Source organism: Aphelocoma coerulescens, chromosome 19, assembly GCF_041296385.1.
Source record: "Aphelocoma coerulescens isolate FSJ_1873_10779 chromosome 19, UR_Acoe_1.0, whole genome shotgun sequence".
Classification (NCBI taxonomy): Eukaryota; Metazoa; Chordata; class Aves; order Passeriformes; family Corvidae; genus Aphelocoma; species Aphelocoma coerulescens.
In genome coordinates, this window is record NC_091032.1 from 7,933,806 (window position 1) to 7,959,333 (window position 25,528).

Sequence of the window (25,528 nt, forward strand, 5' to 3'; positions counted from 1 at the left end):
TCCCTCCTCAGAAATGTCTCTCTAGTTCAAGTACTGGATATGGAGTGCGTTCAATTGATGCAAATCAGACAGCAAGTCAAGAATGATGAGCTTCATGCTGTGATGCATTCTCAGGATAAAAAAAGATTGAATCATAAAGACCTTTTTGATTAAATCTGCAGGACAAATCTATTTAGCTGATGTTTCTAGTACTAAACTATTTTAATTAGGCATGAATCTAACTTTTGAAACTTGGAGTAGCCTTTAACCCATTTCAAAACTGTGTTTATGCAAGACTCCAATTGCAGTTCCAGCTGTTTGCTTTTTTAGTGGTAGACCCTTCTAAGGGTTTTTTGAGAAGTGTAGAAATGAAGGTTATGGCCTATTTTTGGCATGGCAGAGGGGAGGCTTGGCCTTGTAACAGGGAAGAGATGTCAAGTATTCAAGATACTACCAAACTCCTCTGCAGAGGCCACTCCAGGAGTTTTAATCACTCCTTGTTGTCTGTTAAGCATCTATTTAAAAATACCTTGCTTTCAGCAAGTTCTTTCCTATGCTTTTGCTCAAAAATTGCCCAGGGGAGACAAAACTTCTTCCCTTGCTGTCCTTACTTGATAGCTTCAGATGCTTTTGCCTGCATGGAAAATTCAGCACCTGAAACTTGACTTCTTAAACTTGTACCTGATGTGATTTTACTGCAGGCAGATTGTATATTCATCACCCTTAATGAGCCATTTATATTTAGCCAGTGACTTTAATCCTTTCCTGCTGACGCCAGACAGGCTGTTCTGCAGCTGGGGAGGTGCCTGAGCAGCAGTTTGTGCAAATGATGTCACTGCTGCTTCTTGGCTTGCTCATTTAAAAGATAATATATTATTCTTTCAGCATGACAAAGATTCTACTATTCCATGTAGCTGGCTAGATATTAAACCTGTCTTTTTTTCAATCCCACTGTTATTTGTAGCAGATTTCAGTCAGAGACAGGTGATTTCTAGGCTGTAAAAATTTGAAAATGATCTTTCTTTTCATTGACCAAGGTTGTTCTTTACACAGCTGACTTTGGGTTTGCTCGTTATCTGCACAGCAACATGATGGCTGCAACTCTGTGTGGCTCCCCTATGTACATGGTAAGGGACATTTCACATTATCTTGCTTATCTCAAACGTTCTCCTGCCAGAACAAAATAATTGACTGCTTGCAGATTGGCAAATGCCTCGTGTTGCTTTACAAGGATTAGGGACAGAGTGCAGTTCCCCTTTCCATAGTTTTACTACCTTTTTTTAGCTTGGGATTTGGAGATCGTGATTGTTAAAATCAGAGAGACTTTGAACATTTTTTAGTGCTTCTTTGTCCAAAGAAGAACTGCAGAAGCCAAGTAAACAACACTTCCCTCTTCTTCCCAAGCATGCCACATTCTGGATGCTTTCTTCAGAACATCAGCATTTCTAGTTTTTTTGTGGTTTTGAAACCCAGCTTTCATTTTAGATGGAGCTCTTACCTCTCAAGCCATGTGATGCACATGAAAATCTTAATTTTCTCTTGCAATAAAGTGGTCTCTGCTAATACTGCTCTGACAGGAGAGTCATATTGCTGTGGCTTTGCTTTTTTTGTTTTCCCTTCTCAGACTTTGCTGTTCTTTCCAGGCCCCTGAAGTGATTATGTCTCAACACTACGATGCTAAAGCAGACCTGTGGAGCATAGGAACCGTGATTTATCAGTGTCTTGTTGGAAAACCACCTTTTCAGGTAACACTTGCTTTCCTTTTCCATCTTCTCAGTCTGAAGGACATTCCTAGGGCTCTTGCTTCTAGTCAGGAAAGCAGAAGCAAGTCATGTCTGAGTGTAGTGTTGGTGCTGCAAAGGCTTGAGAATACCAAGGGAGAAGTTGTTTATGCTTAGTCTGCGTGATGAGTGTGTTCAATCCAGAGGAAATACATAAATAAGGATCCTCAGTGCTGAAGTCACTGCTCTGCTTGGTGTTTTTCCCCCTTAATGCCCATATGCAAAAGCCTCCTTTTTGTGTATGCGTGCTTAGGTACAAAAGCTATTTCCTCCATGAAACTGAGCTTTAATTAATGTACATTTTTATTTGGCAGGCCAATAGTCCTCAAGATTTGAGAATGTTTTATGAAAAGAACAGGAATTTGATTCCTAGGTATGTCACTATGGCCTTTCCTGTCACTTACACTTGTTGATTGAACACTTTTTCATCTTGGGGAATGCCTGGGGTCCATAAAAATATTTGCTGCTGCTATCTTGACAAGGATGTAGTGTGATACCAGTGAGTCATGTTGCATCTTGCCTTCCTTGTACCTAGCTGAAACTAGGTGTACCAAGGCAATAAAGCACAGATAGTGATGACTTAGGTCATAGCAGAATGCTGATTTCCTGAAATTCAATGTGCTATGCATTATTCAATGCATGCATTAAATTTAATGCATGTTTTACTTCCTCTTGTGTGCAGCATTCCTAGGGAAACATCAGCTTACCTGGCTGACCTGCTGTTGGGTTTGCTTCAGAGAAACCAAAAAGATAGAATGGACTTTGGTATGTAGTTCTCTTTTCCTCTTGCTCTTTTGACTTTCCTTGTTAGTTGTATTCATGTGACCAGAATAATTATCTTGACCTTTTGTCTACAGCCAATTACGTGAGAAGTGAACGGGTTTTTTTCTTCTCTGTTGTCGTAAAGAAGGCAGAGTAGCTAAAATAAATCACTGTCAGTATTAAGTGATACACATAAATCATGTTGTTGAGTAGTGAAATATAAATCAGTTTAATTATTTCAGTTGTGCCCTTTCCTTTGAGGGTTTGCTCTATACCTTAAATTTCATATTGAAGTCTTATTTCTGTTACTTTAACTGGTGTTTTGGCATCGTACTGGGAGCAAATATTTCTGATCTCCATGTGGTTGCAGAAATGTAACAAAGTACTGGAAGAACCCACTTTAGAAACACACTATTGAAAAGTTAAATCTTCATTAATTCTTCTTAGCTGCATCTTGTATGTCATTATATTCATGCTGGTTATTTAAATTTTATAGCACTACTTGTCAATGCAGTTTTATCATAGCTGCCAGGAAACATTAATCTTAAAACTTTAGTTCAGATCCAGAAAAAGCTCACAATAATTGGGTAAAATGTCATAAATTCTACTGACTGTATCCAGAGGTCAATATATAAATCTCTATGTGTAGGAGAAATAATACATCACAAACATGGACTGTGAGTAGTTGATTCCACTCTGCACTCTGGGTGTGCTGATCCCTACAGTTTCTTCAAACATGGGGAATTCACTGTATTGCTTGTGGTGGTGGGAGAAAGCATTTGTGCTTCGAAAGAAAAATAGAAAGCAGAATGGCAGTGATGAAAGTCATGTTTTCCTTGGCTGAGCCACTTAAAGGGCCTCAAAGGGGCTGCTCTGGAATGTGCTCAGCAAAGGGAGTGAAAGGGAGAGTTTATAACAGAGCCCAGTCTCTTGTTGTTAAAGTAAAAATAGCACTCTAAGTCTTGTTGATCTTCCAGCAATATAAAGTAGAACAGCAGGTGTTGTACAAAAGCTGGAGAGCACCTGATCCTTGTGTTCAAGTTAATAATTACATAGTTCAGGCATTACAGCTTGATTCCTTCCCTTATTGGGTCAGGGAGAAAAGTGTTGCTGAAGGAAAGGAGATACTGCAGTCCTCAGATTCCTTCTCTTTTTTTTTTCCTCCTTGTTATTTGCTTATGTCTGAGGCACAGCATTGTTTTGCCTCAAGTGTTAGGACATTAAAGTTCACCCAGCTCAGCAGCTGGCTCCCACCAACCCTCAAATTCCTTGAACCAGCTGAACACTGCTCCTTGCAGAACAAAACTTTCCATGTAACCTGGTGGCCAGTTGGTTATGCTCAGTTAAAAGTGCCTCAGCATATCCATTTACCACAAAAGCAAACTATTTCTAATGTAACAACAGTGAGTTCACTGAGGAATTGTTAAAGAAATGGTGTCTAATTCTGCTTTATGCCATGAACTGGCTGCACAGGTCGTGTTCTGCTGTTGGGAAGTGGAAAGGAGAATGGCTCTGCTGTGATTTTTTTTTTTGCCACCTAAGGTGTAGCATTAATGGAATTCAAAAATAAATGTCAATCCTTGAGAAAGGCAGAGCTGAAAATACTTCCAGTGTCTGGTGTGAAAAATGCTCACTGTTTTGAAGAGCAGACTAAAACTGAATTACTACCACAGAGAACATAATTTCCTCAGCAGTGTAGGAAGGCTTCTTGTCTTCATGGCTTTAAGTGCAGTCATAAGATGTCCTCCAGTGATTCAGTCTGATTTGCCTTGCTGACTGATGTTTGAAGCTATTCAATTGATTCTTGTTTCCTTTCCAAACTCTTCAGCAGCACATACCATAGAAAGCTTTAATCTTTTATAAGCTCTTCACCCTCTGGCTCTGCAATGTTGATTCTGGGAAGGCAACCATTTATCACCATCTGCAATATAGTCTGTAAATTCTGTCATTTGTACATCTACTTACAGTGGTGGTTGTTTCTTGTTCTACAGAAGCATTTTTCAACCACCCTTTCCTGGATCACGTTTCAACAGTGAAAAAATGTGAGTAGGTTTTGGGTTTTTTGTCACTTATTTGTGTAAATGATGAATGTTGCAGGCTGGGAGGGAGAAAGATCTGCCAAATATCACACTAAGTGTTTATGAGACATTTTCCTCAGCCTGCCTGTTGTTGTGCTCTATTATGAGGCCGAGTGTTGAATCCTTTTTTGTGTTATGCCAGACTGAAATGTGATACTTATTTACTTGTTCTTTTGACGTTTCCACTGAACTTAAATACCCTCGTGTGATTGAGGATGTGCTGTTCTTATAAGCTGTGTAAGGGCTTATGAATGAGAAGCAGTGAGGAAATTTGTTTGAAATTCAGCCTTTTGAAGTCTTAGTCCCCTTTTTTTTTTTCCCTCTGGGTTTTTCTCTTCTAGCTTGTCCTGTACCAGTGCCCACGTACCCAGGCTCAGTCTCTGGCAGTTCCTGTGGTAGCTCTCCTTGTCGCTTTGCTTCTCCTCCAGTAAGTTCTGTGTTACACAACAATCTCCAGAAAATGCTTTCTGTAATGTTTAGTCAAGAGTTCATGAATTTTCTAGATCTTTTAATTCTGACAGTGTAAACTGTCATGTTCAAGAGCAAAGAGCAAGGAACACCTGTGTCTTTTCCTTAAATAACATTAACATTTTGGTGCTCTCTTGCTCCTTGGGTTGTATCTTGTGGGTTTTTTGTTGTTCTGTTTGGTTAAGGTAAAAAATACATATAAGTATCAAATGCTAGAGCAGCAAATCTTTAGATGTTCTAATATGGTTTGCAATGTAATGGCTGTCACAGATAAATTTTGAATTGGCCCTTCTGGCTAAGGCCCCTTATTACAAACCAGTGGCTTCAATTTGATGTGACATTTGGAAGAGGTACATCTGTATCACCAGGAATGATTGAATAAATCACAATTGTTTAAACTCACAGTCTAATCAATACAGTACTGTCTAAACTGACACTACAGGGTTATCCAGTATTTGAAATTTCATAGTTCAAAAGCATTTCTACTTTCTGAATCACTGGATTTACAGTGGGTTTTTTTCCCTTTCTTTTTCCCAACGCCCCCCTCCAGTCTCTGCCAGACATGCAGCACATTCAAGAAGAAAATTTGTCTTCCCCTCCACTGGGTCCTCCTAACTATCTTCAAGTCTCTAAAGACTCTGCCAGTACCAGTAGCAAGAACTCCTCTTGTGACACAGATGACTTTGTTCTTGTCCCACACAATATCTCTTCAGACCACTCGTGTAAGAGCCTTTCTTATTTTTACATCTCAAACCAATTTTCATTCATAACACACTTCTACCTCCCGTTGTTCTTTGGCTCTCTTTGCTCTAAATGTGTCTGAATTCACATTGAAATTAATTTCTGTAGTTTGATTCCTCTCTGGAGGGAAACTGTTTGGTACTGTACGTCCATCAGGGACATTTTCATCTTCAGTTAAGCAGCCAAATATGTAAGAGGGGTGGTTTAAAGTAATGGAAAATAGTGGGGCTTGGCAGTAGAAGAAGAGATTCAGTTGTAAACAACTGCTGATAAAAGACACAAGGATTCTCTTGGAATTCTTTGTGGAAGCAGGCCCTTTATTTCCTCCAGACTCCCTGAACATTTATAGCTCATGCTCTAGAGCTTTAAATAACAAGTGTAGCTAAAAACATAAAACACTTCTAACATGAAAGGTAAAACATCAGCCTGGGCTTATACAAAGGAAAGACTTGGATGTAGCACATTTATGACATGGGCCCCAACCTGAATTGCACAAAATCAGCTGATTTCTGGACAATGCCACCAACTTGTGGTAAATATTTGACTAAATGACTGCCTGGAGGGTTTCTGTCATCCATTGTTGTAAACATCCCAGTGTTGATACCTTGTACCCTTAAACAATGGAGTTTATTTCCAAACTGTTGTTAATATGAAAAAAACTCACAAACAAACAGCAAAAAACTTGTTAAAGAACTCCCTTCCCCAGTTCCATTTATGTTGGGGGTCACATTTGAGGTATTTTCCTACACAAAATAGTTTGTGGAAAACTTTTGTATGTTCACAGAAGTGGTTTTTTCTACAACAGCAATATTGGAAATGTAATTTTTTTTCTGATTCTGCTTCCTGATGTGGGTTTTGTGTGTGTTCCCTCCTGCAGATGATATGCCTTTGGGAGCAGCTGGCAGGCGGGCTTCCAGCGAGTTCTTGATGTGTGGAGGGTAGGTGTGCTGAGCTTCTTCCAAAAGAAATCTCTTCAAAAATTGATGCTGCAGCTGCAGAAGGGGGTTCTGGGCTTTTGGCACTGGGTTGTCATAGCTCTGTGGACTTTCTGAAAGATTACCAAGAATTGATTTTAATATGAGTATCTAAACAGCTTGAATTCAGGAAGTTTTGCTGCCAAGTAGAGAGTTTCTCTGGTATGGGGACCTGTCTTTTGACAGTGGTTTTTGTTTTCACAGGCAGTCACCATTAACTATTTCTGGAAGCTCAGGAACTGTACAGAAACCATCTTCAGCCTCTTCTCGAAGTGCTGCCTCTGGTACAGCTAACAGGTGTGTGATGTGGCCTTAGATTCTCTGCTATGTTATGGTTTTGGCTTTGTTTATTTATTTTTTTAAATTGTGAAACTGGGCTAAAATAGAAGCCAGACCTCTTTTTTCCAGCCTCTCTACACTGCATGCCTTCTCTGGTATATCCCCAAAAGATTTCCTTAAGGAGTTGAGAGCATTCTTTGTCTGTTTAAATTTTGAATTGTTTAAAAGCACAAATATAAGGACATAACTGACTTGTCTTTTTTGGTGCTGGGAAGCACAGCACAGCCTTAATGTAGTAAGTCAAGATGTTGAATGCAGATATGTTTTAAGAAGTGGTTGTGAGAGAAGAGGAACTTTGAAAGCCCAGATTGCTGTGGATTTGTATCTCGTAGCTGGTTTGGTTTGTCTGGTCACTGGGTGTGGCTTTTGTGGAAGTGATTACCGTGAATTTCATGGCTCTGTCTCACAAGATGCCAAAGTCACATGAAGGAGCTAAACGTGTATTGCAGGTTTTCCATCAGCAGGACTGGTAATTAGTCCCCCTTCTTCCACATGGCTGTAGGCTTCAGTTTCTGCTGGTTTAAAATAGAACTGATTTTCATCAGTGGTGCCTGAAATCTTTCCTGTGTTATTTTGGAAAAAGTAAAGCTTAATGATGGTGTTTAACTACTCATGGAATATCTAAGCAGAATTTGTTCAAGTGATGAATTTTGTGATGTTTTCAGAACAGAAAGAGGATGAGTGGCTAACTGGGGAATAGAGCTATTATGTTGGGTGCATTTTTGGCTTGTGCCAGTGCTAGAGGGCTGCAAATCAGCATTATTTGTTTAGAAATGCTTGTCACAAGAAAAGTTTGCTACTTTGTGCTGATCTTTGTGCAGTTGGTGCAATCTGCTGACAGGGGCTGTCGATACAGCTTTTAGCCTCATGTTTTATGTTTAAGGGCAGATAATGGGGATGGTTTGCCTGTAGAGGTCCATTTGCTCTGAATTGGCCACGTACAATGTAGTATAAATACACTGTTTTTTCATGTTTTAAGTTGTGTCAGGCAGAGTTTTAGAGTTAGAAGTTTTATGAAAATATGCCATTTGTGTCATTTGTACATTACTAAGAGCTAAATGGTCATGTGATTAGAAACAGGTGCCTACTGTTCACACTCTGTGTTTGTACTTTAATAGTTTGATTTAATTATTGGCTCAGTTAATTCAGTAATTGCATTTGAGGCTGCTTGGGGCATGGTCTGAAGAAAGCAGTGTGTGTGTCTGGTATTCTACAAGATGCTGGGTTTGGTTTTGGGGTTTGGGTTTTTATTTCCTGACAAATGTTCTTTCATTGTTTGTGGGTTGTTCCTTTTAGATTTTTGGTGTTTTACAAAAGGTCATACCCTGTGAAACAGGGAATCTTTCTGATTAACTGATCAAACTGAATTAATTGTGCCTATAGTTATGTTGCTTTATGTTGTGTGTCTTCACAGACAGTCTCCAACCAGAACGGGCAGATTAGGTCGAGGTGGTTCACTCTCCTGTGGTTTATTACCAGTTTTATTCTCTGGATCTCAGAGAAACAAGATTTGCATGCAGCTCTGCACACATCTGTATTGCATTTTCTCTGACTGGTAACAAACCTCATCAGACTGGAGGAAGCCTGGCCAGAGCTCAGCTTTGGGCCTGAGCTGGGGAGCCCCAATGGGGCTGTGCCTCTGCACCACAGCATTGCTGCCTCCAGTTAGCTCACAGTTCGAGAGCTTGCCTGGACTTACCTGCAAGGCTGTGTGAGAGCAGGGAAAGGCGTTTTCCATGCTGAGTTCTTTAAAAGTTGAAGTGCCTTCATGGTCTCCTGAGTGTCACTGCCACAGTTTGAATAACATCTGCTTCCCTCTCCTGGGGGAGAGGCTCCCTGTGCTCCCTGAGTGTGCTGTGTAGTCATGGCAGGCTGCCCACAGCCTTCCTGTGGTTTCCACTTGGGAGTCCTTCTCCTTGCTTGGAAGTTTTCAGGCTTTCTGCTGACTGTGTGCCCACAGCCAACTTCGAAATTACTCTGGGATCCAGAAGCTGGGTGGCAATAGCAGGACAAACTTATTTTCTTTTGCTTAGGAAGTTCTGTGCATATTAGGAAGTAATATTTCGTTCTAAGAGGTAGCAAAGAGAATAGGACAAATAGAGTAAAAAAAACCCCAGATTTCTATTCAGCTGGAGCTATGCAGTGAGTGCTGTAATTACCTGTCTTCTAGAGAACTTTTTTCACATTTCTTCTAAGAATTTGTAATCTTTCTTTAAAGACATGGTCAATAAAGGGCCAGATAATAAAGTGATTATCTTCCAAACAACCCATTTGTTTGAAATTCTTTCCGTTGAATTCTGTTTTCCTATAAAAGTGTTGGTTACTGATTACATGCAGTGGTTGGAGTCCCTTATCAGGGGCCACACTGAGGCGAGGCAGGTCACTGCCACTCCAGCTGAACTTGGCCAATCTGCAATTGGAATCTGTGGATTAATGTTCAGGTGTGTGGTTTTGCTCCTCCTGCCAGGGGTTGGCTATTACGTAACATGTTTTCCCCCTGCAAGTTCACAGTGTCTCTGGGGATATCTCTGCCTGTGCTTCGGTGGCTTTTGTCCACATTCCAAGCCTGCTCTGAACTTCCTGTCCCTGGCGCGCTGGGTTTTCCTAGAACGCTATTTTCAAGTGTGGTAAACACAGCGGGCGGCTTGGCAGGGAGTCAGAGGGATCTGGAGATCTCAGTGATGTGTGACCAAGGGCTGACTCCCAGCTCCGTGTGATCCCAGCCAGTGCAGGGAAGGCAGCGAGGCTTGAACAGTTCCTGATCCTTCTCCGTGCAGAGTTGGAGCTGGGTTAGGACAAGCCAAGATCGCAGCGCGCCCAGTGAGCGCAGAGGAAGTTTATCTGCCTGTTTCCTAGATTTCCTCAAAATTCCTACAGTCCAATCCTGAGAGAGAGACCTGCCTACCTGTATTCATCTCCTGTCTCCATCTCCTGTCTCCACACCCTCCAACTCCAGGCACTGTCAACCTTCCGTGTCCCCCCGCAGCGAGACGGCGCCCATCCCGGTTCCCACCCAGCTACGGAATTACCAGCGCATAGAACAGAACCTCTCCTCCACTGCCAGCCCCGTGTCCAACCCCCACGGATCACCCAGGTGAGGCTGGGCTTTTTAACTCCTTTCTCTTGGCTCTGGTTGGTGTTTGTACCCTGGAAGATGTCCCTGCTTTCTTGCTGATGTCATTTTATTTCCACACTAAAGAGACATTTCAATGATAACAAATAAAAGCCCTTCACAATCTCAAGATTGTTGGATGGGCACTTGAAATATTTTCATGAAAACAAAATGAGCTTGTTCTTTCACTCAAAATGCAACCCAAGAAGGTAAAAAGATGAAGTCTTGCTTTTTTACTGCTCTTTGTGTATTGCATGGCATTACATCATGAACTGGAATGTCAGTAATAAGTTATGTTTTGTTTCCACACATGTAATGATGAGATGAATGCTTTGTTCTGTAGAATATCAAGGAAACAATTTTTGGCATGCTAATTAACCAGCTTGTCCCATTACAAAGCTCTAGTGAGCCAGGCTTATTCTCTGCCTTGTGGTCTACAGGATCAGGCTGGTGAAGGTCAAAGACTCATAAATAGACTACTCAGAACTCTGAAGATCTTTACAAAAACAAAACCCAGGGTTTCTTGCATATTTTTACCAGGATCTCTGATTTGATTATACTTGCTACATTTGGAGAAATGCCTTTCCCTTAAATAATCTGGTTTTAGTTATCTGAGCTATATATCAGACCCAATATGAAAACTTTCTCAGAATCTTTGCTGATTAAAAAACGGACATTTACATTAATACGTGGTTGTGAAATAAAAAATTTGATCATCAAGCTGTTTGAAGATTAGGGTGTACTGAAGGAAGTCTATTTTAATGTCCTCCAGTTAGCAGACTATTATGGCACTGAAAGTTTAAAAGTGTTTGTGAACAAAAGGAATTAATGATTATTGTCAGTATGGAAAGCTTAGCTTAAGTTCTTAGCTTTCTCTTGAAACACCAGTATTTCCTTTAACTGATCAGACTCCTCAGGAGGGATTCTGAAGCTTATCTCAAGGAACCAGTGACCACAGTGTGTGTGACCATTCTTTTACCTTGCCAGAGCTGGAGTTGTGAGACGCTCCAACACCAGCCCGATGGGTTTCATGAAGATGGGCTCGTGCTCTCCAGTGCCAGCTGACACTGCCCAGGGCGTTGGGCGCAGGTTGTCCACAGGATCTTCCAGGCCATATTCTCCTTCACCACTAGGTAAGCACAGAAATGCTTAGCAATTAGTAGACCTTTATCTGGAACAGTAATTCAGAACTCTAATTCTTGCTTGAAATTAATCTTAAACCCCAACCTGCCCAGCTCGGTCACATGTGCAGAAATAATTTCTGTTAAATGGCCCACAGAGGTAAACTAACTAGGTTTTCACTTGCTTTGTTGTTGTTTGTAAGTGAAGTATAAAGTGTAAATACACATTCTGGTTTTGTTTGCATAGTTGGAACCATACCTGAGCAGCTTGGGCACTGTTGTTGTGGACAACTCCAAGGACATGAATCAAGGAGTAGGAACTTCTCAGGTGAGTGACTTTGGACAATGCAATCAGCATTGTTTTGATAGAGCTTCTAGAGTATTTTGTGAAGGGGAGAGAGCCAACACACATTAGAATGGGCTAGTAGGAGACGCTGAACTTTTGTGGAAACAGCCCATTTGTGGCCTGGGTGGCACCTTTGCCCATAACTAATTCCCTACACAACAAGACAGCGACTGAAATTTCTTACTCTCAAGATGAAAAACCAGCTCTGATGAAGCCTGTCTTTAAAGAGGGATGTTTTATAATGAATGGTAGTAGTGTGCTGCTCAGAATCTGGTTTTGATAGACCAGCTCTGTCATGCCAGTTCTCAGAAAAGGGAGGCAGAGCTGCCAGTGTACAGCGTGCAACACGTTTTCGTCATTCCCTTGGGAAATCGGTTGGGATCTGATGTTACTGTTGCTAAGCAGTCAGCAAGCTTTGCAAGTCATAAATTATTGTGGCATGCCAGCAGGAAAAAAAAAAAAAGATCAGGAAGAAATAGGACTTGAGGATGTTCTGAGACTGTTAAAGATGGAATTGCACTGTAATGCCAGAAGGATTTGGTATAAGAATATGCAATTCAGCAGTTTGTTCTTCTGCTCTGTGCACATTTTGGGTGCCTTTTCTTCTCTATCTAAAATACTAGTTATACATTTTATTTTGACTTTGTAAGATGTGGTGTTGAAACTGCATTGTGAGGTTTTCCCCTATTTAAACACTTTTCCAAAACCATCTGGAGATGATAGAGCCTTTATTTCTTGGAGCAGCCATGTCTGCTTGGTTTCATCCATATGAAGTAAGTTCAATGGTGTGTCTTAAAAATTGCCTTTATAATTGCTGTGCCATTGGCTGGTTCAACAAAAGGAATGAGTGAATCCTTAGGTTTGAAATAGTCTCCTAAAAAGTGAAAAAGGGTGTGTGTGAAGAGAATACAAAGCACTGGATTTGCTTTTCTTGTTGCAACTTTTCTTTGGATGGAATTTTGTCAGGCTGTTGATTTAGTGCCTTTTGCCAGTATCAAACTGACTTGTAACACACCACAGCACTGTTTTCATGGCTGGCAGGGATTTTAATGTTTCATTTCTTCATATTCCTGCATTCTTTTCCTCCTTGGCTTCACTTCTTAATTTGAAATGACTGCAGTGGTATTTCTGTTTGTACAATACCACAAATTGCAGCAAGTCTGTTTCTCAGCATTTAAATGGGGATGGGAAGCAGTTTTTTGCTTTGGGTGAGGTGAGGTCATCTGAGCTGAGATTTTTCTAAGGGCTGAAGATGTCTTTCGTAATGTGGCTTCTGAACTAATTGAGCTGTTCTTGCTGCCAGTGGCAGCAGAGGACACACTTTTAATTCAGAAACCTTCCCTGGGGTGGCAACAACCCTGGAACAGTAACCAGTGAGATTTCAGACTGATTCTAAAACGACAGGTGAGGACTTTCAGTGCTGTGAGACAGACAAGCAGAGGGATTTCAGGCAAGCAAATTCTTGGCTGGAAAGTTAATGAGAAATAGACTTGATCCCTCTGCTAGAGCTGCAGGCAGACAGGCTGCTCTGAAACATACTGCTTAATGGAGTGGAATGAAATCAAGATGAAGTAGCTCATATTCAAAATCCAACTAGCAAAAACATGAGCTTAAGAAGGCTGAAAGATGTGTTGTAACAGCTGGGCACTTTACTGAGCAAACTGCAAGAAGTTTGTGGTGGTTTTTTTGAGCAGACATTTATGAAATGAAGCCTGTCTCAGAGGATTTTCATGGCCAGTTTTTATAAACCTTTTCTAGTTGTATGGTTCATTTTCAGTTTTTCTCTCTTTCTTTTTTTCTTTTTAAACATGAATGAAGCTGTCACTTCAGTGTCAATTCTTGGAGGTTACAGACAGGCATTTTCTCTGGGAAGCTGTGACCATAAAGCTGAAGTCTGATGTTCTGTTTGTAACTTTGCACAGTTCCCTATCATGAGACATAAAAACACACACCGGGAGCAGAACATTTCATCAAATTTCAGGCCTAATTTTGAAAGAGGAAGGGCATCTTTGAGTAGGTGAGGTGTTTATAAGAGATATTTCCCCAAAGCCCTCTGTTTAAATAATGATTTAGAGCTCTCCCATTTGCTTTAGGAGAAACTTTGCACTCGTACCTAAGTGTGGACTTCCTTTGTCAGCTTTTGAAAAAAGATTCAGTCTGACAGACTAAAAAGTAAACAACTGCTCAAAGTAATGTCCCCAAACTGTTCCAGCTGAATAATTTGGTTCTTTTTAGCACCTAGTTTTCTTTCAGGAACATGAACTGCCTTTGTGTCTGCAAATGAAGTCATTACACACAAAACTAGTCATTAACATGCAATGTCGCATTCACGCTCTTGTTTGCAAGAATATCATTCCAGGCCTTGAGAACCTCTATTCAGCTTGGAATTTCAATGCTGGTTATGCCATTCCTGCTGAATCCAACCACTTTATTTGTCTTGGTGCAGGTTGCCAGATGTACTGCAGCTGCCAGGACAGCTGTCAGCCTGAAATTGTGCCTATTTGGCAGCTTGGAGGTCTCATCAGTGTGGTGTAGCAATAGTCCAAATAATCCATGGGCTAATTCCATTCTCCTTGCTATCTAGTGAGCTAATGATCAAACACATCTCAGTATTTGCAGTTTAGTGTTGTTCTCTGGCATTTTGGGCTTCATCAATACACTTTCCAAACACTGCAAGTAGAATTTTACCTTCTTGTTTGTCATCTCCACAGGTTCTCCTATACCACCATCTCAATCTCCACAGTCACTTTTAATGGGAGCGAGGTTGCAGAGTGCTCCTACTCTCACAGATATCTACCAAAACAAGCAGAAGCTCAGAAAGCAGCACTCAGACCCAGTTTGCCCCTCCTATGCTGGATATGGATACAGTCATTCTCCACAGCCAAGCAGGCCAGGTAGCCTGGGAACATCACCTACCAAGCACATGGGATCCTCACCCAGGAGCTCAGACTGGCTCTTCAAAACCCCACTACCAACAATCATCGGCTCCCCCACTAAGGTTTGTTACATTTGCAATTCTCAGTGCCTGAAACCAAGAATATTTTGGGGTTTTAACTTTGGTTTTTTTGTTTGTTCTTGCTCTTGATCCTTAAAGGCAACAGCTCCTTTCAAAATACCTAAAACTCAAGCATCCTCCAACTTGCTGGCCCTGGCAAATCGCCAGGGCTTGACCGAACCCCCACTGCAGCCTAAAGATATCACTGACCCAAGGGACTTCACACACTTCCACTCCAGCCAGGCAGCTGACAAACAGGCAGGAGAGCAGCACAGCAAAACCACCTTTGGCAGGTAGGCACTGCAGGGTTCGTAATCCATCCCTGGGGGAGGCAGCTGAGCAGCAGAACTGCACACAGCAGCTCTGAGAGGGCGAGTGAGCTGTGAGGGGATGCTGAGGTTTGGTGTGTGCAACAGAAACATTTTGTACTGGCTATAAATATAGCAGGGACTTCCTGGAGCACTTTGTGTTGCTGTCTAGTTCCCTTTTGTTTTGATTAGCTGAATCTGGAATTTCATTGCCTCTGTAAAGCCTGTTCAGTTTTTGCTTGAAAATCTCTATGACAAAATTTGCAATATAATTTTTTTAAGAGAAAAAGGTCTCTTTATTTTTATGGTTTGCTCTATTTTAGTAGATCCATGCTAACGAGCAAGATTTCAATACTTTCTCTATTTTTGTTGAAAGATTCTCTGTAGTAAATACCAAGAATCTTAGTCATCCTTAGTTGCAAGTTGGATGATATTACTGAATAACTTTTTTTTTTGGAATTCATGTGTTTTCCTGTCCAGATCTGTTAGTACTGGGAAGCTGTCAGATCAACAGGTAAAGACCACCCTTGGGGGCCAGTTATACCAAGGCAGTACAGACAGCCTCAACACAGAGAGGCCAATGGATACAGGTAAGGATCAGAGTGATACATCCAAGCTGTCTCTGTATGCCTGGGTTTTTATGGAATGCCAGCTGGATCACAGTTCTGCTTCCAACTTCAATAATTGGTTCTGACAATTTTTAGCCTCAGCACAGAAGGCTTTTTTTAATGTTTAAGGGGATCTGTTCCATTTCTTTAGCACAGCTTTAAAAATAACCAAGACAGGAAAATACTTATTCTGTGCTAAACACAGAAACATCTTGACTGCCTATGCTGGCTGGAGGGGTTTGGGATTTTCTGGTCTGGCTTTATTTTTAATTCAGCATTTGTGGCTTTTCATTTCCTGATTCCACCTTGATTTTATATGAAAGACAGTTTATGTAATTCTGGATGTTTGAAGGTTTTTTTCTCCTCCTCCCTGAGCTTATCCCTTGCCACCAGAAGTTCTCCCTTCTGAGCAGGTGGAAGGAGTTCTGCAGACAGAGCTTGTCTCTAGCCTCCAGACCTGTCATGATCTGCCTTAAGAATTTTTCTGTTGTATCTTTTGCTGCAAAACTGACATCTTCAGCCTCTCAGGGAGTCTCTGTTGCTGAGAGTAGAACACTGAGATATGAAAATTAAAAGATATGTTAAGCTGCACCTTGACTGTTTGTGTTTCACCAAGACTGTCCACTCAGCTTGTTTTATTTCCTGTCAGAACCTCTAACTAGTCCAGGGCTTGGATCTGCATCAAAGCACGTTGTAGTGCAGTGCTCCAGTTTGCTGCATATAATTACATCTTGGTGTGATTATATGGAATAGGAACTAACTTGCTGAAATGTTCTCTCCCAGCTCCAGCAGGAGCCTATGGAATTGCAATGGCAACTCCATCCATGGGAAGCGGGGCGAGCTCTCGGGCTGTCATGTTCACCGTGGGGTCCCCTCCAAGCAGTGCCACCCCCCCTACCTGCACCCACATGGTCCTCAGAACAAGAACCACCTCAGGTAAGACTTTCCTGGCAGTTGTGTGCACATTTCTCAAAGGCAGCACTTAGGCTTGTCCACTTCTTGGGCCAGTGGCCTGATTGCTGCCTTGCACAGGGCGTACAGTAAAAGTGCTCTGGAAAGCAGAGATCAAAATCAGGTGGTTTCTGCCTTTTCCCCGCTGAAGAGGGTCAGAGGCACAGATTTACAATCCAGCAGTGAGTAACCTCCTGTGTACACAGCTTTACTCCCTCACAGGGAGTGTAATCTCTCTGGCAAAAGTGGAGAGGAAAAGTCAGAATTCTGATTTTTGCCTGCTGCCGTGCATGGTCCCAGAAACAGCACACCGAGGGTGGCAGCTGCCTGCATTTTGGAATGTGTCAGCTGTGCTGCCAAATATCAAAGACCTCAAGGTTAAGGGCTTCAGGTGAGCAGTGTGAACTCACCAGATCCTAAAGCCATGAATCCCAGAATCTGTTAGGAATTACCACTGTTGTTACAGCACAGCCTGTGCACTCTCTGCAGAGCCATGCAAGGAGCAGTGAGGAGAGCCTTCCATGGGGGACTCTGTGCTGGCTCCTGATGTGTCACTTGCTGTCACCCACAGCCCCAGTGCTGAATCAGACTGAATGTGTGTGTTATTTTTCTTGTAGTTGGATCAAATAGTTCCGGAGGGTCTCTCTGCTCCACTAGTGGCCGTGTTTATATGGGCTCTCCTCCTGGTATTTATATGGGCTCCTCTCCTCCGGGGGCCGAGGCGGCTCCGAGTCTGAAGTACATCCCTTATGGTACTTCCCCTCCCAGCCTAGAGGGCTTTATCACTTTTGAAGCTCCTGAATTGCCTGAGGAAACTTTAATGGAGGTATAGAAACAATCATTTAATGTTTTCTTATGTGTGATGTTGTTGAAACAGACCTGGTCAAACCAGGGCTGCTCCATGTGCTTTGTAGTTTCCTCTGTGCTGTCTCATGTGTTATTGGGTTTTTTTTGTTTAAGATCTTGAAAATATTCCTGTATCAGTAATTGCCAGTTTCTCTTTGGTAGTTATTGCTGGAATTTCATATATTTGAATAGGTAACCAAAGGAACATGACTGCTTTTGTCCAGCAGAGCCTCGCAGAGAGGCCTCTGTTTAATGCCAAGTTTCTGGATGTGGGTGCTGACAGTAACAAAGCCCCTCTGGGCATTTCATTGCTTCTTCACGGTCAGGGAATGATGTTAAATCCTACTTGTGGGAAGACCGTCCTATATTTTTTAAATGTGTGGGGGAGTGACACTTTAAAAACACAAATTGGGGTGGTCTTTCACCAGAATGCTATTCTTGGAGTGTACATTTCTCAAGACAGATTGCTGTTCTGTTTTCTCATTCACATCTTGCTGGAAGGTGTTTGGGTCCCTATTGAATCTCTCTTATAACATGAATGCTTACCAGTCCACTGTATTCTTCCCACAGAAAGAGTTTAAAATGTATTTAGACCTGTATTATTAATGAAAATATTATAAATATTGCTAAGATATCTTTGACTAGTTTTGAAGGACAGAGCAGCAGTGAGTTGTTCACTCCAACTGAAGTTTTTAGTCTAAAGTGTAAGCTTTGGTAACAGCCACCTTTTAACACAATATAATTCTAGAGCTAAGTGTAAATTAGAGTGAAGCAAATCAGTTCTTTTGTAGGTATTAAGTCTGTTACATAATAAAAGCCAAATGTTACTCCTGGCTCTTCACACAAGTGCCAAACATCCCTTTGTGTTGCTGATAATACAATAAAGTAATTTGTCCCACTTGTAATTCCTTTAGTTCCTCAGGTTTCAACATAGAACTCCATGTAGCAATTTCTTTGGCTTTATTGAAAGACTCTTAAGTATAAGCTACAATATCTTGAATTCATTAACAAAGAGAGAACAAGTTCAGATCTGTTGGGGCTCATTTGGTTCTGTCATCCCTAATGCTGGCTCTACCACAGTGGGATTTTTGCATGGAACTGACATACTAAGAAATCCTTAAATGATTAACAAGAGTTTTAAATGTGGCTGATGGCTTAGAGTGGTTAAATTGCTGTCATCTTTCCCTCTGACAGAGAGAGCACACAGACACACTGCGCCACCTAAACATGATGCTGACATTTACAGAGTGTGTGCTGGATCTGACAGCAGTGAGAGGAGGAAACCCAGACCTGTGCACTTCTGCTGTGTCACTGTACCAAATCCAGGAGAGCATAGTTGTGGATCAGATCAGCCAGCTCAGCAAAGAATGGGGGTGAGTATGCAGTCAAATAGGAGAATTAGTGAAGATTCAACACATCAAAAATGTGTTTAAACTCTGCTCTCTTTGCTGGGAGTGATTGTTTTCCTGTATAGAATCTCTATAGGAATAGTTTTTTTAACAACTGCAGACAGATCAGAAAGAACAAAGACAAAAGATTCTTTTCTGGTCTGCCACATGAGCTGGGGAAAGTGTTGAGTTCAGGCTTGAGGTGCACCAGTGCATTTCTGAGCATGGAAATTTGTGTACCAGCTTCTGGTAGATCTGAGCACTCATCCCTTCCTGTTGACTGAAGCACTGAGCTGGAGGTTGGGAGGGGAGAAGGAGGGTCCAAATTTGGTTTCAATGGAAAAACAGTCAATCAATACAAAATCAAAAGCAAGGAGAAATATGAGAAATTTGAAGTGGTGGGAAAGGGCAGTTCTACTTCCTGCCTTCTTCCTGAAGTAATAAAAAATCAAAAGCCAACAGAAAACCCCTGCAAAGTGTTTGCTTTTCACAACTGAGAATTCCAGGGGGATAGGAAATGAAAAGTACACCCAGTCACTTGTGGTGAGACGTTGACCTCGGGCAGAGAGTCCCCACAAATAAGTGCTCCTTTTTAAAATGTCTGCATTTAAAGCAGTTTGTCTTTGCTGCTGCAGCTCCTAAATGAGCAGATGTCCCCTCACCCCGTGACAGAGTGTTTGGGAAGGGAGGGGAGGGGAGGGGTGGAGCTGCATTTTAAACATCTGTCTTCCTTTTCTGCTGTTGCTGGCTCCTGTGGGGTGTTGTGATTAAAAAGTGGTGTCTGCCCCTGGCTTGAATGCATTCCAGAAAGGTATTTTGATGCATAATTTACTTTTTTCCCTCCTCTTCTCCCTAGACAAGTGGAGCAGCTGGTGTTGTATATGAAAGCTGCCCAGTTATTGGCATCTTCCCTGCATCTTGCCAAAGCACAGGTCAAATCTGGGAAACTGAACCCATCCACTGCTGTTAAGCAAGGTAGATGCATCATCTAATTTGCTTTGCTTGTGAATTTTCTTTGCTGATACATCAGTAAGTTTAAGTTGCAACATTTGTTTTGTTTTTCTTCTCTACAGGAGAATTTTAGATATGTACAATTGCACAATTCTGGTAGTAAACAGCCAGAAACAGTTAGGAAATGGGTATTTTTGACTGGAAATGGAAATTATTTGATAGACACTCAAGTCATAAAAGTGGTGGAGTAAATAAACACTAAAAGCACAAGTTTAAACAAGTTTACTTTGGACTTAGGCTGAGTTGTTGTTTGGATTTTGTTTGGGGATTTTTAAAAACTTCTTCTTACCTTTCTGCCAGTTGTGAAAAGCCTCAACGAGAGATACAAATTCTGTATTGGAATGTGCAAAAAATTGACAGAAAAGTTGAATCGTTTCTTTTCGGACAAGCAAAGATTCATTGATGAAATCAACAGTGTAACTGCAGAGAAGCTCATCTACAGCTGTGCTGTGGAAATGGTAAGTCCCTCCTTTTCCCAGAACAATAGGAATTGCTGCCTTCTCTCACATACCTTCTCTACATAACCAGAAAATAGAATTGATATTTTCAGTGACCACACAGGAAATTTAACTGCTTTAGTGATGAGAGGGAATTCTTTGTGTCACACAAAAGATTCTGTCAAGTTTTGTGCTTGACCCTGATGATGGTGTCGTTGTGCACCATTAGTTTCTTTCTTTACAAGAGAATGCAGGTGTAAAAATGAGCATGGAAACACAGAAGATCAAAAAGAGCTTTTACAGATCTTTTGTACAGAATATTCTCAGTTACCTCAGTTTTCTCTCAGAATCAGAATGGCTTGGAAGGGACCTTAAAGATCATCTAGTTCCACCTTCATTCTGTTGTCTGAGTTATAACAACACATCAGCTAAATTAAAGCTGAAAAATGGTTTCTTAATGACACTTTTAGATGATTCATTTTGAATGTTTCGTTTTGCTACTTGCCTATTAGAGTTTATGAAACTGAATGTCCTGACTGATTGCAGGTGCAGTCAGCAGCTCTGGATGAGATGTTCCAGCAAACTGAAGATATCACATATCGATACCACAAGGCAGCCCTGCTGCTGGAAGGACTGACTAAAATACTGCAAGACCCTGCAGATATAGAAAATGTACACAAGTGTAAGTTCAGCTGAATAATGAAGATTACATGGGATTAACACATTGTAAAATAACTCTGGTCATCACCTGTCTTGTGCCTCTCTCTGCAGATAAATCCAGCATCGAGCGAAGGCTTTCTGCACTCTGCTACAGCACAGTGGCTGTGTATGAGCAGTAGGAATATCCTGAGGACCAGATGGTGTGAACATAAGGGACCACATCAGTGATACTGCACTTTTTTCACTACAGCTTAATTGTTGTCCTTGTTCTGCCCTATGTGGAAGATGATTCTTACATTTCTGTGGTGACTACCAAAGAAACAGCAGCATATTCAAAGAGGAGAAATTCCAAAAGTACACTTGCCTTACCAATCCAGCAGCTCCTTTTCCTTCCTAGCAACAGAATTTAAAAGAATCTCTCTTCACATTTCAAACTGATCCTTGTACGTGTGCTTTGAACTTGAATGATCAGGGTTTGTTTTTTTTCCTCATGAGGTTTCTGGAGAGAGGATCCTTCTGCATCAGGTACAAAAGAGACATTTCCCTCCGAAGATTCCCTCATGAGTTTTTAAGTTGTTCAGTAAAATGTGGCTGAGTGAATTTGGGAAACCCTAACCATGTGCAAGTGCTGCTTGAAGCTTTTTGGGGCTCAGCTGCCTTGTCTGGGAGCTCACCTGTTGTACACACGGCTCAGGTTGTCATATGAAGGGATGGCAAACACGCTCTTCCCTGGGGGAAAAGTGGGGATGGAAGAAATTCTCTCCATCTGTGCAAAATCCCCAGGGGGTTTTCAGCTGATGTGGATACAATTTGATGATCTTCTTCCAAAATATTTTGTTTTGCACTAATTTACTAAAGCAACTGTATATTCATTTTTGAAGAACTATATAAAAAAAAAATCTAGAGAAAGAAGGCACAATGGACTTGGCTGAATTTCATTTCAGTGTACATAAAATTCTTTTCAGAATTTCAAATGTAGCTTCTAGAAGACTTTCAAACAAACTGTGTAAAAACTTGTATTCATGTGAACCTTTCCATTTTATACCTATTTGTCTAATACTTGAGTAACTACTGCTCTGGACTTTCTCAGTAATAGCAATGTTGAGTTGCTGGTTGTTTGCTTTTTCTATAGATTTGGTTGCATCTTTTGTTGTGCATGCAATATGTGCATTAATGCCTGCAGTCTTTAGGGGTGTAATGACAGTTCTCTGTAGTTTGTTTCTTGGGCAGTATTACAATAAATACTGTAAACTGAAAGGTTCTGCAAGGAACCATGCAAAAAAAAGGAAAAAAAAAAAACAACAAAAAAACAAAGCAGAAAATAATGTTGTGGTTTGAGATGCTGATAAAATGATGTAGAATCTCTACATATAGAGTGTGTGAAAAATCAGGATTCTTTTGTGTGCATTTTGGGGGAGAGGTGGGAAGCTTCATTCAGCCTTATAGGCGTTGTCATTTCAAGCATCCCATGAGATCATCAGGACAGCGATTTGCAAAGCATTTAAAGGCAGATCAGCTTCTCTGGAAATGGTTCCTATACTTTATTTTTGGGACTTTTTTGTTACTCAACTGCTTGAATACTTGAATAAACCATTCTCCAGGACAAAATCATTTTAATCCTCTTAAACACAGTGGTCTGAACTATTTGACAAAGTTGTACAGGGCTTACACATCAAAATATTGTTTCAGTGTTGGGATAACCATGTGTTCCTTTACTTTGACAGAGTAATGTACTTTTTACCTTATTTATCTGTATGAAATTCCAACAGTTAATTTGAAAGTGTTTGTTTATATAATGTTTGTATTTTTAGGTCTTTAATACGGTGTTTCTACCTCTCCTTTGTAATTGCATGCATTATTCTTGGAACTAGGTAATAACTCACTGAACTGTTGCGTAATAGCCTTTTTATTATGGCCTGTATAAATGTATATTAAGGTAAAAATAAATACTGACACTAGAAGTGTTTCTATGGTACAACTGAGCTTCTGTGTCTCTGTGACCAGAGGTGTTAAATTTAGGAAAAAATCTCTACTTGACTAAGGGAAGAAGTTGCTGAATGTTCCCCTTAGCAGCTGGACCTGCCACCAGGGCAGGATGAGGCAGCATCCTTGAGTTTATTATCTCTGGATAGCTCTGGCACAAAGTGTCCCTGAGTTTGTTTTCCCCTGGCTTTAGGAGACAGTTTACCCTGCTTCTTTTTTTTTTTTCTTTATTTCTTTATTTTTTTAACTTGGATTGGAAAATGAAAATGCTAAGTAGGATCCTGGGTAACAGCTGTATGATCTTTCAACGAGGTGCTTATTTGTTGCCTCTAGCAAAGAGGAGCTGTCTGAGCTGCCAAAACAGCATATACAGAGCTAATTGACAAAAGCTGGCAGGAAGTTACAATTTCTATCCAAAGTTTACAAAAAATGGGCTTTGTTCACCTTACAGCTCATGCCCTCTGCCCAGCTGAGGTGTGCTGTGGTAGCTGCTATGTGGCTGTTGTATTTTTGAGTGGTACTATCAAGTTTTCCCCAATTTATGATTAGAAAACCCTCCAATTGTGAGTGGCACATAAAGATGAGGAAGAAGTGAGCTGGGAATGCTAATGATATGTCTGAGCCCGAATCTAGGAACAAAGCAACAGCCTTAATGCATGAGTCTAGGAGATAGGCTGCTTTTCTCAGGAACTCACTGGGTTTTGTTGGTTTTCTTTCTTTCTTTTCAGGATTCAAGCTCATTCTCCTTCCCCTCTTGCCAGCAAGGCTACAGCTGCACAAACAGGAGGAGAAGAAAAGGGCTATTCTTGCTGGCTGTTTTCAGGAGGAGGAGACCAATGTTCATGGCCTGTCTCTCTGCATAAACTCCTTCCACAAAGATCCTGAAGCTGTCCTCTGTCTTTGGCTCTCTGTGCTGAACAGCAGGTGCTTGTTTTTACCAAATACTTTTTTTTTTTTTCCCCCCAGCCTTTGAAAGATAGAACTTGAAAGGAGAGATTTGATGTGCTTTTCTAGCTCAGCTCTCCAGCATCTCCTCGAGTCTTCTGCACTTGCTCCGCTCTGTCCATAGTGCAAAATGTCAGCTGAGGAATCTAAACCACGTTTTGATTGTGACATTTGCTGCTTTTTACAAGCAAGAAGTTGAACTCTCCAGCCCTTCCTCTGACACAGAGGAGGAAATCCAGTTAATTTAACTTGCAACCAAGATGCTACAAGTTATTCCAAGGAGCATTTTGAGGGGTGAGTTGTTCCTGGGACTCGCTGGGTTTTGCATAGTTCTTGCTATTACCTTGTACAGCTACACCAAGTTATTACCACATCACCTCAGGGTTCAGAGGCAGTAACTTGTGATTTACCCCTGTCACAGTGCTGTGCCCAGCTACATCAAAAAGGGAAACTTGCTTTTCATCTGGAGCAGGGAAAGCCAGATCCTGCTGCTTCCAAAGCTCGTTGAGGCTTTGAAATTCAGATAGGCTGGCTCGTGACCTGACTTTTGACCCACCAGCTTTTTGATTCCTGCTTCCTCTCCTATTTTGGGGGGTATCTTAAATTTAAATTTTGATCCTTTGACTTTTTTGTCTTCTCTTAGCTCTGCTTGCTACTATCTTTTTTGACTGTCCAGGATGTCTTTTAAGTCTATAAGCAAATCTCTTTTCATCCTGAACTTCCCCATCTGACCTGAGCCATAGCCCTGGCTGTGGCTTTTTCCAGAGTGCCCCCACAGCTCCTCCTTTCTGCAGAGGAGTGAAGTCTATCAGGGTAACCCCTCTCCTGAGGTCTCCAAGTCAGCTGGAGCCCAGCTGAAGGAAGCCTTGGCACTGCTCCTTTGGACAAACACCTTTTCAATAGGCTTTTGTGCACGGCAGGCTCCCCCCTCCTCACTGCCTGAAAGCCAACCGAGTGCCAGTGGGGCTGTTGAGTCTTGTTGCAGTCCTTGTGCCAATCATTCCCATTGTTTCTTTGTGTCCCTTTCACATTTTCCATGGCCTGAACTCTGGCGACAATGCAGCCCACAGACCAGGGCTCTGTGTGACACAGTATCTCCTTCTTGCGAATGTGAGATCAGCCACAGCTTTCAAAACAAGTGATGCCATAAATGAACTGAGCTGCATTGATTCCTGTAGGTTCCTTAAAACCTCTCCCTGTTGTTCATCTTCTGAACCCGCTTTTATGGTCGAGTGCTGTTTGGGTTTTGTATCTGCCCATCTTGTGCCACTGGCTGGGTTGTGTGACTTCCAGAAAACACGTGGAATCTGAGACTAGGCAGACATTTAAGCAGAGATTGAGGATTGCAGCTGAAAACTTGAAGTTCTGTGAGTGTGGTGTGCGAGATAAAAGGACATTTATTGATTAGCTGTGTTATTTGGTGGACTCTGGAAAGCAAATACTGCACAGTTTATCTTCCAAATCAAAGTCCTCCTTCCCCAGGCTCTGCTGGATGATTTTGGAAGCAAGGTAAGGATCAGCACAAAGGGCTGTTCCCCAGGGCAGGGCAGGAGCCTGTCTTTCCTTGCTGTTAATTCACTCCAAGAGGGGAGTGAGGGCTTTAAGGAATGAGGGGAGACAGGGATCTCGAGCTCAGCTTCTCAATAAAACACCTCTTGCTGCTGTAAGTACAGATTAGAGCCCCCCCACCACCAC

General features: G+C 41.5%; 1 protein-coding gene across 1 annotated transcript in view; it reads left to right on the plus strand.

Annotated features, from left to right (window-relative positions):
• Positions 1-22,883, plus strand: part of ULK2 (unc-51 like autophagy activating kinase 2) — a 36,268-nt gene extending 13,385 nt beyond the window's left edge. The window contains exons 7-28 of the mRNA XM_069033075.1: positions 1,033-1,106; positions 1,623-1,724; positions 2,075-2,133; positions 2,443-2,525; positions 4,514-4,564; positions 4,942-5,027; positions 5,619-5,790; positions 6,687-6,747; positions 6,988-7,080; positions 10,079-10,216; positions 11,222-11,367; positions 11,603-11,683; positions 14,413-14,699; positions 14,796-14,989; positions 15,485-15,594; positions 16,396-16,548; positions 17,181-17,389; positions 18,604-18,782; positions 19,654-19,772; positions 20,109-20,266; positions 20,792-20,927; positions 21,017-22,883. Coding sequence (XP_068889176.1) covers positions 1,033-1,106; positions 1,623-1,724; positions 2,075-2,133; positions 2,443-2,525; positions 4,514-4,564; positions 4,942-5,027; positions 5,619-5,790; positions 6,687-6,747; positions 6,988-7,080; positions 10,079-10,216; positions 11,222-11,367; positions 11,603-11,683; positions 14,413-14,699; positions 14,796-14,989; positions 15,485-15,594; positions 16,396-16,548; positions 17,181-17,389; positions 18,604-18,782; positions 19,654-19,772; positions 20,109-20,266; positions 20,792-20,927; positions 21,017-21,084 — 2,759 coding nt within the window. The 3' untranslated portion in view covers positions 21,085-22,883. The remainder of the gene's footprint in view (positions 1-1,032; positions 1,107-1,622; positions 1,725-2,074; positions 2,134-2,442; positions 2,526-4,513; positions 4,565-4,941; positions 5,028-5,618; positions 5,791-6,686; positions 6,748-6,987; positions 7,081-10,078; positions 10,217-11,221; positions 11,368-11,602; positions 11,684-14,412; positions 14,700-14,795; positions 14,990-15,484; positions 15,595-16,395; positions 16,549-17,180; positions 17,390-18,603; positions 18,783-19,653; positions 19,773-20,108; positions 20,267-20,791; positions 20,928-21,016) is intronic.
• Positions 22,884-25,528: the final 2,645 nt, after the last annotated feature.